This window comes from Meles meles, chromosome 1 (genome assembly GCF_922984935.1).
Source record: "Meles meles chromosome 1, mMelMel3.1 paternal haplotype, whole genome shotgun sequence".
Classification (NCBI taxonomy): domain Eukaryota; kingdom Metazoa; phylum Chordata; class Mammalia; order Carnivora; family Mustelidae; genus Meles; species Meles meles.
Window position 1 is genome coordinate 29388768 of NC_060066.1, and position 18270 is coordinate 29407037.

The 18270-nt window shown below is 34.8% G+C and overlaps 1 protein-coding gene across 1 annotated transcript in view; it reads right to left on the reverse strand.

Moving 5' to 3' along the window:
• The window catches only part of PKHD1L1 (PKHD1 like 1), a 161888-nt gene that overhangs the window by 116468 nt on the left and 27150 nt on the right, over positions 1-18270 (reverse strand). Inside the window, exons 12-22 of the mRNA XM_046015318.1 lie at positions 16711-16800; positions 14400-14668; positions 12683-12774; positions 10553-10712; positions 10114-10249; positions 8997-9140; positions 7252-7409; positions 6082-6195; positions 5209-5358; positions 4079-4203; positions 884-1047 (exon numbers count right to left, since the gene is read on the reverse strand). Coding sequence (XP_045871274.1) covers positions 884-1047; positions 4079-4203; positions 5209-5358; positions 6082-6195; positions 7252-7409; positions 8997-9140; positions 10114-10249; positions 10553-10712; positions 12683-12774; positions 14400-14668; positions 16711-16800 — 1602 coding nt within the window. The remainder of the gene's footprint in view (positions 1-883; positions 1048-4078; positions 4204-5208; positions 5359-6081; positions 6196-7251; positions 7410-8996; positions 9141-10113; positions 10250-10552; positions 10713-12682; positions 12775-14399; positions 14669-16710; positions 16801-18270) is intronic.

Consider the following 18270-nt stretch of genomic DNA (forward strand, 5'->3'; position numbering starts at 1 on the left):
GGGCACCTGGGTGGCTCAGTTGTTAAGTGTCTGCCTTCGGCTCAGGTCATGATCCCAGGGTCTTGGGATCGAGCCCCACATCGGGCTCTCTGCTCCGCAGGAAGCTTCCTTTGCCCTCTCCCACTCCCCTGTTTGTATTCCCTCTCTCTCTGTCTCTCTCTCTCTCTGTCAAACAAATAAATAAAAACCTTAAAAATAAATAAATAAAAATAAAATAGTTACATTTAAGTTGTTAACCAGTTGACTCATGACCTTGCACTTGAAAATAGTTCCAAGGGAAAGGATTCCAAAATTCCTCTGAAAAATGGTAGTAGTCACTTTTCAAGGTGACTGTTTGGAATTAGGTTGACTTTTTTGAAAGGTCACAGTTTAATTTTAATTATTTTATTATCACAGCTCATACCCATGGGTCTAGTGACATGACTAAATAAACAATGCTTAGACTACCAGAAATAAAGTTTTCATTTAAGTATTATTAATTATCACCATTAAGTTCCTGGAAATATTCAGCTGAATTTTACCAAACAGATGTCAGAGTCAATAGCTGCCTTTTAGGAACAGATATCTTCATAGTTAGTGTCTCAAAAATCAAGCAAAGCAAAAAAAAAAAAAAAAATTGCCATCGTTTGTGTATCTGTAAACAGAATCCAGGACTATTAAGACTAATTCTTGCTATAATGACAATGTTTACATTGAGGGTACATTTACCCTTAGAATAAAAAATAACATGATTTAAATAATAACACTGAGGTAAAAGAATGAGTTATAAATATTTAGAGACCAATGTTTCTATTTAAATTAAAGAATATAAATAATTCCCATGGTGAGATTTTACTACAAGAGATTCAGAAGGCTTAACTAGATGTGAAACGATAAAACGTACCATCCCACGCTGATATGGTAGAAGTCTGTCCAATGTATACTGCATCTACGTAGAAGGACTGTGTTTCTGATGCTTTCTGTAAACCAATCCTCTGAAGAGAAAAATTTGTCCCAATGTATTTGGTTTGTATGAGGTCCAGAAGGTCTATGCAAGTATAGGTCCAGCTGAAATATGGTTGATTAATTAGGTGGATAGGTCAGTTGTAATGTTTAATGTAAACCAGTCCACTATAAAAAGCATTCAAATCTCAAGGAGTGAAAGTGTTTTTCCCCACAAGAAGACCATCAAGCATACTTCATTAGTACAGAAAAGCAGCCATAACAAGGAATAGCAGACAGAAACTTAAATTTAATGTTTAAGATTTAATTTTGCATACAAAATTTAACATTGCAGAAAGTAAAAGATTTCATGTTGCATACAAGTACAGGTTTTTTTTTTATCTGTAGCCTTGGCAGTAGCCACAGGGACATGAAATATTCTGTCGCAATAGGTAAGGAAACTAAGGAGTATGCACCTTGGTGTAGAGGTGTAAATAAAAAAAAGACACAAGAATGACATGAACTATTTCAGCAAAATATGTCAGGGATAGAAGAGTAAATTCAGGTCAGTACTAAGAAGCAAAACTGGAACTTGTTATTACTTCTGAAAGAACTCACTGCAGTTACACTGTCTACTGTTCTAAGTGACAAAGAAGTGCTTCATGATTTATCATACAACACCTCTTAAATGTGTAATTTAAATTCAGATTTTGCACTACATGTTAACTGCATTAGAATTCCATAAATTACAATTAAGCAATTCTATATACGAAACTATGAGAGTTTGCCACAAAGAAATAAATATTGCCATGGAAATAACTAAGTACTATTTAACAATAATCTTTATATCAGCTACTACTGCACTTACTAACTGGCTAGTTTGCTTGGGCACCTTCTATTCTAATTTCCTTCATGGTTTATAAACTCATCATGGGATCCACTCAGTGAATCCAAGCTTAGCTTAAACTGGTGTATCATTTTTAGGAAATTATACGCAAAACTGCAATACATTAAAGTGCTCTTTAAATAAATATGAAAAATGTACTTAGGGCCTCAGTACAATTCTACTCTAGTTATATAATTCTGAAGTTTAAAAAACTATTACATAGATAATTTGGTTTATTGAACAGGACCTTTTGTCAGACAAAAGGAGACTACAAATTGTATAAAAATACATGGTATCAAAATATATCAAATACATATATTTGATACAGTGGTATCAAAACTTAAGTGAAGTGTATGTGCTATGGTGAGTGCTGTGAGCCCACCTTCCAAAGGGGGGCGGGGCTTAACTGAACAGCGCATGGCCTTTGTGGATAGATAATCATGATTTCTAAAAGAAAATCAGATATGACTTTTCAGATTTTGAAATTTGATTTTCAGTTACAAACATCGCTACTTTTGGAAGGTTATAGAATGATTCTTGGGGGGAAACAGCACCTCTAACACTAGTATTGCCCTGAAAATAATCTAATGCTAACACATCTATTTGATCTAGGTGGCCTGACCGAAATAAAAGCAGATCTAGATCAAGTAATACCAACTATAAACAGACATTTCTGAGATAATCAGGGAAATCAGGATACTGAGTTGACGTTTAGTGATACTAAGAATCGTTGTTTTTTGGGGAATGTAATGATGCTAAAATAGTCCTCATTTTTTTATAATGCACACTCAACTCTATCTGAAGTTTGCTTCAACATAGTCCATTAGGGGAAGGGGAATATAAAAATCATAGCTGAAATAAAGTTGGCCATATGCTAGTTAAAAAAAGGAAAAAAAGCAGATCTAGAAATCCCCAATAGAAGCAGGAGAGTTTACTTTGCCTTGACTGGCAACAGTTTTAACCAGTGAACCCTATTCCTTTAAAAATAGTGAAATTATTGCTTAAAGATCTCATGGCATTTAGGGTAAAGGAAGCCCATCAGTTCTACCAAACGTAGTGCATCTTCAAATTACCTCACAGCAGATACATGACAAGTTAAAAGGAAAGACCTATTTAGCAATATGGCTAAGTGATGGTTTGACTAACAAGGAAGAACCGAGGTCTGTAAAATGTTACCAGGTCCTATTACAGTGAAGGAGTGAAATGCATGCAGGTGGTGCTCATCAAAACTCAAATTGTGATCCTACTGTTCAATTCAGGTATGCAGGGAATGGTTATAGCAATATGTACCTGGGGAATACTTTTTAAAATAAAGCAGTATTTATATGTGTGAATGTGTCCTCATTATCGCTTTTACTGTATGTGAAATTTTTGTGTCTTGTATGTGGAAATGCAAAAGTGGATGATATAAATTTCAGAAGATATAACCATTAATAAAAATCAAAGCATGGGGCGCCTGGGTGGCTCAGTTGGTTAAGCTACTGCCTTGGGCTCAGGTCACCATCTTGGAGTTCCGGGATCAAGTCCTACATCAGGCTCCCAGCTCCATGGGGAGTCTGCTTCTCCCTCTGACCTTTTCCCCTCTCATGCTCTCTCTCAAATAAATAAATAAAAATTTTTTTAAAAAATCAAAACATAATTATGCAGAACTAAATTTTGCTTGAAGGTATGGAAATTATAATCATTAAATAGCTTTCTCTGGGCTTATTTAGTTTCTCCCCTTATAGTTTCCACTTGCATTTCTGTGTATCTAACTTTTGACAAACCAAGCATTAAAAAGTCTCTTGTCTCCCTTAAATTTAGAATATTCATCGAAATATTTTATTTTCTCTAGTCACACTTGAAAAGCACCTTTTTTTTTTGTAGTGATCAAAGTCTAATGACAATATTGTAATAAGGAAGTCTCTTTCTACCTTCCTTCAGTAAGTAGGAACATTATTAAATTTAGTATTACATGATTTAAATTATAAAATTTACCATTGTTTTGTCTTTTAAATAGTTATGGGTGATAACACTAGACCAATTTTTATTTTCACAATCTATAGATTTATTTTTGGCACAAATATTTCTGTTAGGATGCTTATATAGAAGACAGGAAAATTTCAGTCAGAGCCAGGGTGCACATGAGTTTTCAAAAACTAACCAAAGTGAAAAAAAGACAAAAAGTGGGTTTGTTTACATTCAGTTTACATACTATAGTAGAACTTAAATTTATATATATGTATATATACACATATATACATAAGTTTTAAGTTCATAGCATTAACTTACTTGTTTCCATTCGCAAAGTTATATGTAAATTGTATATCATTGCTTCTAGTAACCTTGCTTCTGTCTTGGTATTGGAATTTCAGAGCAATATAATTTGCCAGGAATCCTTTGTATGCCAAACATAACTACACAGAAAATTAAAAAAGAAATCAATAATAATATCTTACCTTTAGGTTGTTTTATACCAATTCAAATTAATTCAACCTAATGCAATAAATAAATATTGAGAATTTTCTGTACAAAATGTTTCAGAACACAGAGAAAGCATAATTAATTTCAGCTGATTAGGTACAGAAGAATTGGGGAAGATTTTCTAGAAGAGGAAGTGGAGTTAAAGTGACCTTACAATTGATGATTAATCCTTTAATGTTTTCTTAAATATGGTTTCCTTAAAAAATGGAAATAATCCACTCCCTATAGTCAGGAAGCAATGTAAAATTTAAATCCATCTCTAAGTGAACTCTGCAATGAATTTAAAAGCCCATCACCCATCAAGAGAAGATAAACACTCAAGGAGATTAATTGGGATGTGAACGGTAGCTGAGCATTTAGAGGAGGAGATGAATGTCACTGTAAAATAGTAATTATATACCAATTTTAATGGTCTACAACATCTTAAGCATACCAAATATATTTAGAACTTAGAACTTGGGAATATGCATTACAATTTGAGAATTTTAAAACAAGAAAAAGGATAAACAAGACTATAATTGCTAGTCTTAAATACCTATCCTAAAACTACCATCTCTGCTCATGCTTTTCCTTGATTGGATACCCAAGATCACTCTATGATGGCTATCCATTTTTGTTTCTTCTTAACAAATAGAAGAGTATTGAAGAGGTAATATATTTTTAATGGATTTAGTATTTAAATTTGTGTGCAAATAATTTTCTCTTAAATTATAAGATAAAGCAGAACACATGTGGGTGATACTATATATTTTTTTTTATTTCAGTTTTTGAGAACCACCAGAAGAGGAAATCACAAGCACCAGAATGTGAACCACAATACCTGTTCAAAGTGACATGATTTCACATGACAAGCACTTTTCCCTGTCTTAGAATTTCATGAAATTTTATTACCAAAGTATTTTACAGATTAAATTAGCATATCATTTTGTTGGGTTTACCTGATTATAAGGAAATAATAAAATGTCTCCATATGGTAGTCTGTTCGGTTTAACATCTGCTGAGTCAAAAAGAACAGCTGGGTTTTTTAGGGAATAACGACCACAGTAAGCATCAGTTTCAGCTGTCTTCTTCCCTCTGTTAACATGCTCCTACAGAAACAAGAATATTTCAAATGAAAACATGCTTTATGGTCCTGTTTATTTCCCCTCCTCTCCACTTAAGTTATTCAAGTTCCAACTTGGATCCACTGTTTCCCACGTCACTTTAACTTGAAACATTTTCTCTCTCTTCTTTGAAATTCTAAAGCTCTCATCCTGTATCATTCCTTTGGCTCCATAATCATATAATCCTTGGTACCTGTATTTGGCTATTTCTTAAATCTTATCTTTCTCCTTATATCATGAACTCTTAAGGATATTTATTCATTCCTTCCACAAAAAGTTCCTTCACACACAAAAAAACCTATGTGCCAGGTTTTTGTTTGTTTATTTAATCTTCAAGATTCAAGGGAAGCAATTTATTATATAATGCCTTACTACAAATTGTATTCTCTGAAGTCAATGAGGAAACAGGATATACTCTGCAAGTAAAGAAAAAAAAAATAGAATATCCTATAGGTCTTACATTTGTCCCTCTTGCTTACTTTCCCTTGATCAAGAAAATTCACATGCAGTGGAAATGCTGCTTTCACAAATGAATCACATTATGATGCAGGGAGATGCTAAAACAGACCTTATCAATAAATGTATAACAAAATTATTTTTGCAAATTGACAATAGGAATTAGTGTTAGTACAAAGAAAATCACAAAATTACAAGCATTTATATGAATTCTTACTGGGCCAGTTTCACAGTTCATTTAACATTCCATACCAGGTTAAAATCAGTCTCATAATCTCTAAAGTATTTCACGTCAAATCCTTCTTCAAAATTTGCAATTTGCGGTGGACACTTGGCGGTAACCATTTCTTCCATGGCTGCCTGAAACTAAATTAACAGCGTGAGCTTTAGAGACTTATTTTTCATGAAGGGTTACAACATTCATAATTCTACCACTAATTTCACTCATTTGTTATATTAGGACATTTGCATAATATAGTTCCCATATTTTAGCCATCATTATGAGACCATTTCCTAAATATTTTTAAGTTCATTTGTCATAACTTTAGTGTCCAATGTCTTTTTCAAGAGTTCTATTTTAGAATGACAATAGTTACATCCAGTTGGGTAATATTAGCTTATACAGTTGTTACATAAGGTAGACAAGTTTGTTTAGCAGTTTTTTTAAAGAAGGCAAAGGATTGCATTTGCTGTGATGAGCACTGGGTGTTGTATGGGAGTGTTGAATCACTATATTGAACCACTGAAATTAATATTACACTGTATGTTAAGTAACTGGAATTTGAATTTAAAAAAATACTTTTAACGTAAAAAAAAAAAAAAAGAAGGCAATGAGGCGAACCTAAACGAATTAGCACCCAATTAAACAACGTTCCAAATGAACAGTTTTCTCAATTAACTCAAAATTAACTGGAAAGAATAATGCATTCTGTTTTTCAAAAGAAGAAATTCAGATACTCTAAGACTGTATTTATGCTTATTTTAAAAAAATAAATCATTTTGGATTCTTCAAGAATTGGTACACATTCACAAGTTCTCCTATAATTTCCACATCTACTTCTCTGGCAAAGCACAGATAAAATGTTTAGAATTAAGGAGATAATATAAGATCTTTAATCATCAAACAAACATTAACTTAAACTCATAGTGCAGGTAGTTGTCAAAATCCAGTAATTCCCAAGGAAATATTCTTTCTACAGGAACAGCTGTTGACATAGTTCTAAGAACTCCCCTCTAACCCCTCTGTCTCTGTGATGTTTCCTCCCTTCTCTGCTCTCTATGTGTTGGCTCCAACCCACCATGCCAAGTAAAAGAGCATATTACCACTCCTTAAAGTGTGGGAGTTTTGTTTTTTTTTGTTTTTAATAGAAAGGTGATGTTTAAATAGCTTTCTACTTGTGAAATTGTTAACAAAGAGCATACTTCAGCTTGTGATGACTGTGGGGTCAGAGGCTTGGAAGTGATCCCATCCCAGTTCAGTGTGAATGTGTCCAAACTGGGTTTTCCTTTGATCTGTTCTGTAATATTTAGTGTGACATTGTCCCCTTCAAATCCTTCATAACTAAGCAGATCAAAATCTCCTGCAATGAAGTACCAAACAGAATTTGAAGATGTTAATTAATAAAATACCAACATATTCACAATAGACACTCAAAGTACACAAAATTAGTTTAATTTAGTTGTATTATCACCAAAAAAAGGATGAACGGGAAGACGTTGATCCTTGAATTTGAGCAGATTTAACTGTAGCAGAAATAGCAAAACAGCAAATAAAGTGCTATTCATTTTGGGTTCAGTTTCCATGGCTGCAAAGAAAGGATTACGAGATAAACAGAAGGTGGTATTGGGATCATGAGGTAAAGATCAATGGGCAGGCAGTGGGATATTCCAAAAATTCTTTTAGTTTTGTTCTAGAACCATTACTATAGAATAAAGGGCTAGGCTGGGATATTGCTATTTTCTTTGAACATGAATACAGCACAAAACTGAATTCCAGGAAATAGCCCCATGTCTATGAGTCCTGTTTATACAATCTCACTCTGAGTGAAATAAGGGTTTGTCCTCAGATGTATCTCTGCTTTGGGAAGATAATTTGCTAGTGGAAACTCACTGACCTTCTTTGTCGGATAATGTCCTAGAATTTGTCCGGTTATGATTTTAGTACTGTATTTCTTAAAGTTGCTGCTGAAGCCTTAAACTTTCTCTCTTAACTACAGATATGTTTCTGGGAGAATAAGGATAATCATATCTTTATTTATGCAGTATTTTGACAATCTAACCCTTGGGAAGTCTTTAGAACTTCAATACATGTTAAATAAAATTCTTTGCCCTCCACTCAACAATCAAATCAACAATTGTATAAAATGAAACATAAACAATGAAGTAATATTTTACTTTTATGAGTTGGAAAATAATGATTGCCCAAAGAAAAGTAAAAAAAAAAAAAGAAGAAAAGAAAAGAAAGAAAGAAAGAATACATACATATCCAGGGACCTATTTTTGAGCTAGATAGCCCAAATACTAAACTTGTTTTCTAAATTTGGCTTTAAGACTTGAAAATGCAAAACATTAACAGGAAGTTAATAGTTGTTTCTTGGAAAGGAGAGAAGTCAAATAATTTTGGACAGTATTATATTAAACACAGGTCAAATGTTTTCTTTCAGTTTTGCTTTTGTATGTTTGTTTTCTCACTGTAAGGATCCTTGGGGATTTTAATATTAAGGAGCTCTGTCAATCTTTAGGAAGAAGTTGGGGTATGCAGCTTCCCATGTGGATGTGACCACAATCTTTTCATGAGGCAAGATCTGGCCAGACTAGTGTCTCCTGAGAAATACTGACTACTTAAACTTTATTTCCAGTATTCATATCTTCACTAACTTTTGCTAAATCAAAGGAGGCTATTATATGGATAATGTATCTGTAGTATACATAGTATATTTCCCATGCACTGGCGATGTACAATACTTAAAATACAACTAAAATTTTAATTATAATAGAAGAAATTAACCATTTGATTTTTATTTCTCCTAAAATTAACCAAGGCTATGAATCCACTTCTTTTCCTCTGTCATTTTATGGAGTTTTACCTTTTTTGTGGAGTTGTACAGGATACAAATTTGTTTCTTAGAAAAAACCTAACAGAAGTACAAAATGATATACATTCTTACCTCGAGTTGATATAAAAGTTACCATGTAAACATAGCTTTGGGCGTTTTGTGTTCTTGTTACTTGAACTGTATCCGGTTTTATAGACCAGAGATCATTTAAAGCTGATTGCAATAAGAAGTCAGAAGCATCGCCAGGTAGCAAGACTTTGGGATTAAAAAAAAAAAAAAAAAGGTCAAATGATTAGAGGCTTTAATTAAAAAAAAATTAAAATCTTTTTGCACTACCATAGCCAGCACTGATATTTTATATTTAAATTTTTTTAAGGTTCCCATAGACTGTATCATATCTTAACATTTAACATATTAGTTTCAAACTGTTTTGAAACTAATTCAAGTTCAATAATGACTACTTAATTGGATTGTGATCTCTTTAAGAGGAGGATCATGGGTTGTTTTTTTTTTTTTTATCCCCATAGTAATTAAGTACTGTGTTTGGAAACAGTAAGCACCTATCAATATATACTTATTGAAACAATTAACAGAAAAAGCAAAAATTATATTTTTTGGTTTATTATAAAATACAGAGATACAGGGCACCTGGGTGGCTCAGTGCGTTAAGCCTCTGCCTTCAGCAGAGTCTGAATCTCAGGGTCTGGAATCGAGGCCCGCATCGGGCTCTCTGCTCAGCAGGGAGCCTGCTTCCCTCTCTCTCTGCCTGCCTCTCTGCCTACTTGTGATCTCTCTCTGTCAAATAAATAAATCTTTAAAAAAATACAGAGAAACAATGACTTTGTTAACAGATAAATTAGTGTCTCATAGCTTTATCACTTAACTTGAGAAACTGGAAGAAATGTTTAATTCTCTGTAATGGTGAATTTAATTCTTATTAGCTTACACCTGTGAGTCAGAGATATATAAATTCCATATGTGCACTTAGATATACATCATCATGATCCTTATAAAAGAAAATGATATCATATACCAGGAAGTTGTTTTTACTGATGCCATTTTTTTATCCCAGTCTAAAGGTTTTTCTTCACAATATATGTTTAGCTTCTATGTCTAGCATACTATTAAAATGATATTTTCCAGACAGTAGAATTTGACTAGAGCCAATTTTTATACTTTCATTTATAAATGAAGAGAAAGAAAATCTCCTTTGTTATATACAGCTTACCGGTTTTTTCCATGTTATAGATTAATCTATACCGGTAGCGTGAACATGAATTTGCTTCCACACATGGACTGGTCACCGTGACCTTTTGAACTTCATTGGTTGCACTAGATGTTTCCCAGTTTTCCAATGTTATAACCTATTTCCCAAATTAAAAAACATACCTTTACTGCACAGAAAAATATATTGTAAAAGCATGATAGTCAACTACTCAATGCCTCTTGATTGCTCTATTTTACTGTAAATGACAAAATATTTTCAAGTTCACTACTAATCAAATAACAGCCTCTTGAATTTTAATACAGATACAGCCACAAAGTCAATAATCTTCCACGACTGCCTTGTCCCAAAACAGTATATTTCTGAGTAAAATTAATAAGCAATAGAGTTCCTATCTTTGAACATCTACTTTCTACGAAGCACATCTATCATCATAGCAAACCTGTACTTCCTGGACAATTGTCGACTGGGATCTGATAACTTGTTCTTCATTCACTGCATCGTCCGTCTGTTGCTCTGTATAGACATTTTTATGCTGGTACAGGCCAACATCAATGAAGGCACTCAGTCTATACTCTTGCAGCAAGATTTCAAGGTAATATCTGGAAAATATGAAATTGTCTCCAATGAATAAAATTTCAACACTATATAAAACACCAGTCTACTAAATGATTTATATTGTAGTATTCCTGATTTGATTTTATTTTTTATAGTATCTCTGATTTTAAATATTAAAGTTTCATAGTGGTTTGTTAAAATAAAATGAATTATGCAGGCTATCTACATGAAAGATACAGAATTGTCCCCATTCATGACTAATTCATTCAGTTTTGTCAGTAAATATTTATTGAAAAAGATACCACTCCTTATCCTCAAGGAGCTTACAACAAAATTATATTTACATTGTAATGCAAACTCCCTGGCATAAAACACAGAGGGCATGTGGAGTGTAAATACTTTCTATGTACAAGAAAATGACAGGCAGACTTAGATGTATCATATATTTTTATCGGAGCGGTTAAATGTGTCAGGGATGGAAGTTTCTCTCTAGTTCCTTCAATAATGGCTCCACTTATAACTTGGGAAATAGAACATAATTTCAGGAAATTGTTACTGGTTATATTGATTCTGGTCCTTGAAAAAGCTGGATCATCCAACTGCCTACCCAGGATAAGGCTTTCCTTGACCAGCTGATACTGGTGATGAAAAGCTATCGGTTACCTACCTAAATCTCTATCAATGTCACAACCACTCCCATCTTTGGAGAGGCCAGCTGGGAGTTCCTCTAAATTGCCTCAGATCATTCAACAGACAACCCTCTTGTATGTGAAGATAAGTATTCACAATTCATGACAGACTCTGAATGAGGGCCATGTATCCCCTCTCATCCTTCTAGGATGATGGGGCTCTGGGTCATCCTCCTCATAGAACTGATATTGGAGGATTACATCAGGCTCTTGGCTGCCCTGAGAACCTGTTGGCCAGCTCCGCCAGATCAATGCAGGCAACACTAAGAAGCAGACCTCAAAGAACCATTAAATTCTGTATCCTTATTAGCAGCTTAAAATATTCATCAGGTACTTTCTATGTACGAGACACTAAACTGAACACTCGGCAGACATTATTATATTTAACCTTCACAAAATACTATAAAATATATATTATCATTCTCTCTGTTCATATGAATAACAGACACTAAGAGAGTTATAAAGATTGAATGGTTATTTAAAAATTAGTAACTGAGGTATGATTCAAAGTAGAACAGGGTGATTGAAAAGATATGTACCTAGAAATGGGGCTTCATTATCTGAGTAGGATGTATTTGACAAACGAGCTCCCTTTGGAAAGGTCCCAGGGACCACTGTGCAATAAGCCAGCTAGAGCGGCTTATCCACAGCTGTCATTACAAATGTCGGTGTATAAATTGCAAGCTACCTCACCGAAGAACAGGTATCAGACAGCAGATGTATTACGAGTCACTTTCATGTAAGCTCTGTGCTCCTGCCAAGCAGGTAAACTGAATGCATTTTCCAAGGGGAGGGCAAAGCCTGAAGGTATATTGACACTTAATAGCAGTAGGGATTAATTAGGTACTCCACTTCCCTGTGTTGGCCCAGTGATCCTGGTTAAAAAATCAAAGTTTAAGTGTATAAAGAATTGATAGTAGGAGGAGGAAGAGAAAGGGAATGGGATGCTTTCCTCGTGTCATTAGTGCTAAGATTTCAGTGAGAACACTGAGTATGATTTCTTTCAGGGAACTTTGATCCCAACCCTCTAGCTGGATTGACAGAAAGGTTCTAGTAGGAAACTAAGAACAGGATTAAGTAAATTTCACAAAACTTTAATTTCTGCAACAGGGATAATTTAGACAGTAAATTTCCCAGGTTGGTTGGAGGTCAGTATTTTTGAAAATATAGAAATTATATTTAACAAAATTATAAAGAATGATGAATTACATATTAAGCCAATAAACTAATATCACTTCCACCAATAAAGCAAACTGAAAATATTTTTAGATATAAACTTACAGTTTTTAAATACCACATAGTAGTTTAATGAAAAAAAATCTTACTCTTTTCCTTTCTGAAGATGAATGTCATCAGATCTTTGTGTTGGACTGGAAAAATAACCATTGGCATTGGAAGAATGATAGGCAATCCTCACCTTATCCCAAAAAGAAAGACAGGGAGAGAGAGAGAGAGAGAGGAGAATTTATTATTAGATCTTTTCAGCTTTATTTTTCACTTATTATTTGTCAATCCTAGAACTTTTATAAATAGAAAACATGAAACTACCATATTTTTCTTCTAAGTCTATTAGCCATGGTGAAATGAAGTTTTTAAAAATTATCAAAGCTCACTTCATACCTTCCAACGTTATCTAACACCAGCACCACTATACCATGAATACACACAAGCTGTAGTTTTTCACAATTAGAACTGCAATGGAAAATAGAAAGATGCATACCAGAAGGAAGGTTGTTATTGTTAAATGAAATACCCTTTGCTCTGTGGAGAGCTTTTAGAAATTTAATTCAAATGAAGTCACTAAAAGTGGTTCTGAAAGATGCTACAGATCACTAAATGGGTCTGCATGCTAGAATGAGAAAACTCTGGGTTTCCCATTAGGAATGATTATACCATCCCTGGAGGAAATATGCTGAAAAGCTACAGTAAAATTAGAGTTCATATATTACAGGCAGCAACTTAAACTTGTTCTTCCCATTTGGGAGGCAATCTTGCCATATACACTGAGTCATAAAATGTATTTTTTGTATGCTTCCAAAATGTATAATCGCTCTTTTTTAAAAATTAATTAATTTATTTTCAGCATAACAGTACTTTGCACCACACCCAGTGCTCCATGCAATACGTGCCCTCTCTATTACCCTCCACCAGGTTCCCCAACCTCCCACCCCCTGCCCCTTCAAAACCCTCAGGTTGTTTTTCAGAGTCCATAGTCTCTTATGGTTCACTTCCCCTTCCAATTTCCTACAACTCCCTTCTCCTCTCCATCTCCCCATGTCCTCCATGTTCTTTGTTCTGCTCCACAAATAAGTGAAACCATATGATACTTGACTCTCTCTGCTTGACTTATTTCGCTCAGCATAAAATGTATTTTTGATTTGATTTACTGACTTCACATTTGCAAAACTCTCCCAAAGAAATAATTTAAATGCAGAATAATTTAATGAACACAAATGTTTGAGTATAATTTGTGGTCATAAAAGTCAGAAGTAAGCTAAAAACTTATCTGTATGAGTAAAGTTATTCAGGTTTAGTAATAATAATAAATAATTAATTAAACTATTCAGTCATCAAAAATTGTATTGTGAAAATCACTTAATAAAATATGGAAATACTAATATGTGACCAAAATGACTATGAAATTGGATGTATGACGTTATTTATATAAAAAACAAAAAAGACACAAAAAGAAATGATGGACTTCAATCTCATAACCACATAATAGTGAAAGAGATCCAGTAGAAGAGTGAACTATGTTTACTCTTTCCCAAATTTCTTATGTACGATTAAAACTCTTCCATAATTAAAATAATCTTTAAAGCAAATATATGTATTTTTTCCTTTCTAGAGAAAATGTAGATACAGTAAAGCATTTTTTATTTTTTAGGCCATGGGTTTTCTATGGTGACTTTAGAGTTCATATTACACATGTTAAAATAGCCAAGAACCCAACCATGTGAAAATATATCTCAAAAATGAGCTACATATAAAGGTTGTCCTATTGTTTTTATAATATTAAATAATTTTCTGTAGCTTCCCTACCTTATCTTTTGGATGTCCAGTTTGGCTGAAATAAATAGCATAACGGTCATCGCCTTTGATGTAGAATCTGTAGACGTCAGAGTCTGGAGCCACCAAAAATCCGCTGAAGCGGGCAACAAATGTGTCTTGCTCCATGGGCCAAAGATAGGAAGCTGAATCGACCCAACTGGCCCCCATGTACCCTGGTGTTTCTTCATTGTACTCAAGTATCTCTTCAAGACGCGCTGGCCGACTATTGTTCCATACCTCAAGCTTTAGACCTCTTCCACCTGAATATAACAAAAAAAAGAATACTTTCATCAGAATGTTGATGTGGTGTCTCAATGGCCTTCTACTTGGGTAGTGGTTATAGATATTCTATGCTATTCACATTTTTGGAGCATGCTTGTAAAAAAAAACAATGACTCATACCCTACATGTACCTGCACCTCTAGCATAGAGTACTGTTAAGAGAGCATACAATTTATTATTACTTCATATATTTGCACCTCAGTTTCTACATTTATAAAAAATGGGAATAATATTATTATTTGCATGGTTGCAATGGGGATTAGATACTACTAAGTGCTTCACTTAAGATAATATGATCACTCTTACCTCTGATATGACCGACATTGCTTTATATAGTTAAATCTCAAAACCTTATGATTCAGGCCATTTGATTTCAAAAACTTTGCCAATTACTCTCTCTAACAAAAGTAACACAATTAATGGTTAGCAACTAATCCAAGAATGGACAGTGTTGGCTTTAACATTTTTGTCAGTATTTGTTCTTCTTCTTCTTTTTAAGATTACTTCTGTTCTATGATTCCGTCTCCTTCTTGGAGAGAATCAGAAAGAATATTCCCATTAAAGTGAACCTACATAAACTCTGATTTTTTTTCCTAATCACAAGGGAGCTATCTCACTTTTTTTTCTTCCCTAAACTACAGCACTCAGACTCATGTCTTCTTCCAGCAGCCCTAAGCTGGTCTGGAGGGGCTGGATCTAGGAGATGATGGTTCCTCGTCTTCAGCTAAGTTTGTTTGGAGAAAAGCTTGAACACCTCAAACTTCGGCAGCAGCAATGTTCTCTGATAAATATAACTTTCATTAAAGTCATCAATTGTGATTATCAAAATATTCTCTTAAACTGGGCATTGTTTTTCTAATGTTCAAAACAAGGAAATTTAAGAGGTTGATAAACCTAATTTACTTGGCTTCAAATACCAACCAGTAGTATAACCATAAACCAATTTCAATGTGTGAACAAGATATGAGATACACACCCTCAAACGCATACACAGCCTCTCAGTGAGTGGTATCACTACAGATGTCAAGTGCTTACCATGGGCCACAGGCCATGGGCCATGGGCCAAAATCTGGAAAGAATTTTGAGTTCCATTCCTCGCATCCCGTTATCACCCTTAAAATATTCTAAATAAGTAAAGATTTAACCTATGCCATTTGTGTTTTAAGCACAAAAAGGCATTTATAAAATGTCCATGTAGGCTGCACCATCATTCAGTAATCTCATTTAACATGAAATAAAGTTCCCATCAAACTCATTCAACAGAGGAGGGCTGTTTCCAGGAGGGTGTTTCAGGAATTCAGGCTGAGTTTATTTCCATGCTGCAGCTTTAAGGCAGCTATTTTAATACAAATACTCCCTTATCCAGAAAGTGTAAGGAGAAAAACCAGGAAGAAATTTGTTACAATTCTCACTACAAATTCTAAAAGTTCAAATATTTTTTTATTACTAATTGTTATGGGCTGAATATTTGTATCCCCTCCAAAACTCAGATGTTGAAGCCTAATGCTCAATGCGATGTTATTAGCATGAGAGTGGAGCCCTCATGAATGAGGGCTTATAAAAGAGGCCCCACAAAGCTCTGTAGCCCCAAGAAGGTTCCAATCTATAAGGAAGCAGGTCCTCACCAAACCTAATCTGCTGGTATCGTGATCTGGGGCTTCCCCAGGCTCCAGAACTGTAAGATCTCTATGTGTTTGTTGTTTACCAGTCTGTGGTGGTCTGTTTCAGCAGCTCCAAAGGACTAAAAGACTAATGGGATGTGTCTTCTTTTTTTTTTTTTCAAAGATTTTATTTTATTATTTGACAGAGAGAGAGATCACAAGTAGGCAGAGAGGCAGGCAGAGAGAGAAGAGGAAGAAGGCTCCCTGCGGAGCAGAGACACGGGGCTCAATCCCAGGACCCTGAGATCATGACCTGAGCTGAAGGCAGGGGCTTAATCCACTGAGCCACCCAGGCGCCCCAGGGGGTGTGTCTTCTTATGTAAAGGTAGAAATGGCCATTCTCTCTTCTGGTAACTTACCTGGATAGACAGTTCTGAGAACCTCAGGCTTTGGCGGTGTCTTGCAGCATATGCTATTTTCTGTGACATTCAAAATATCACAGACTTGACCTAGAGAGAAGCAAGGTGCAGAGGTATTACTACAGAGCTCCAGAATGCAAATCACGATCAGCTTATCTGGAAGTACTTTCTGATGAAAACCAAGTTGCACAAGCAAGAAGCAAAGCCACGGTTTCTTCGTTTCCTTTATGTGTTCTGCATAAAAGCTTATCACTTGTTAATTGCTGTACTTTTACACAGCAACGTTTTCCTGGCAACACATCACAAGTCTGAGTTACGAAATTTTGTGATTTCTGAGAAACAAAATAAAAAACTTGATAAAATTATGTCACTGTAAAAGATTTCACTTCTGAGTTCAGAGTAAAGCCTTCTATTCTGTTCCCTACAGAAAAGTTGCTGAATTAAGTCCATGATGTTCAAAATTTTGCAAAAGCAGATGATCCCAGCCCTCTTAGGTAAAATAAATAAATAAATAAGTAAGATGGTGGCTTAGTCCAAGGTCTTCAAATGAAAACAACAGAGATAATAATGCATATATGGTATTTTCAGAGGCAGATTGAAACCAAAAGAGTAAGGGTCTGAACAAGAATGATGACACTTACATAAAAACACAATTAGAACGGAGTGGAGAGTCTAGGTTTTAGACTTCCATATATCCCTCACCGTCAATGCCTTAAGTAGTTACTGAAATGGGAATCACAGCCCACAAATGAAAAGTAAGGCAAAGGTTAGCAAATGGAGGAAAGTATCTTTGCCAAGTTTTGTTCGGTGGCCCAGAAAACTTACTTCAGCACTATGTGTCACGATTTTGTATGTTTTGTGGATGCAAGATAATTGAGGTAGAAAACAATGTATTTAAACAGTAAGTGAAACCAACTTAGCCCATTTTGTTTGGAGCAAAGGAAAGATCCATAGACAAATCATTATTTTCAAGAAATTAACTGAGGATTCCTCAATACCCCCAAAATGAATAATCTAATTAAAAATGGGCAAATGAGGGGGACCTGGGGGCTCAGTGGGTTAAGCCTCTGCCTTCGGCTCAGGTCATGATCTCAGGGTCCTGGGATCGAGCCCCGCATTGGGCTCCCTCCTCAACAGGGAGCCTGCTTCCCCTTCTCCCTCTGCCTGCCTCTCTGCCTACTTGTGATCTCTCTCTCTGTGCCAAGTAAATAAATAAAATCTTTTTTAAAATGGGCAAATGAGTGGATATTTTTCCAAAAGAAGACATATAGATGACCACAGACATGTGAAAAGATGTTCAACATCACTGATCATCAATAAATATAAGTCAAAACTACAATGAGATATCACCTCATACCAGTCAGAATGCCTAAAATCAATGACACAAGAAACAACAGCTGTCAGTAGGGATGTGCGGAAAGGGGAACCTTCTTACACTGTTGGTAGGAATGCAAACGTACATCCAATGTGGAAGACAGTATGGACGTTCCTCAAAAAGTTGAAAATAGAATTAGTCTATTATCCAGCAATTACACTCTTAGGTATTTACCCAAGAATAAA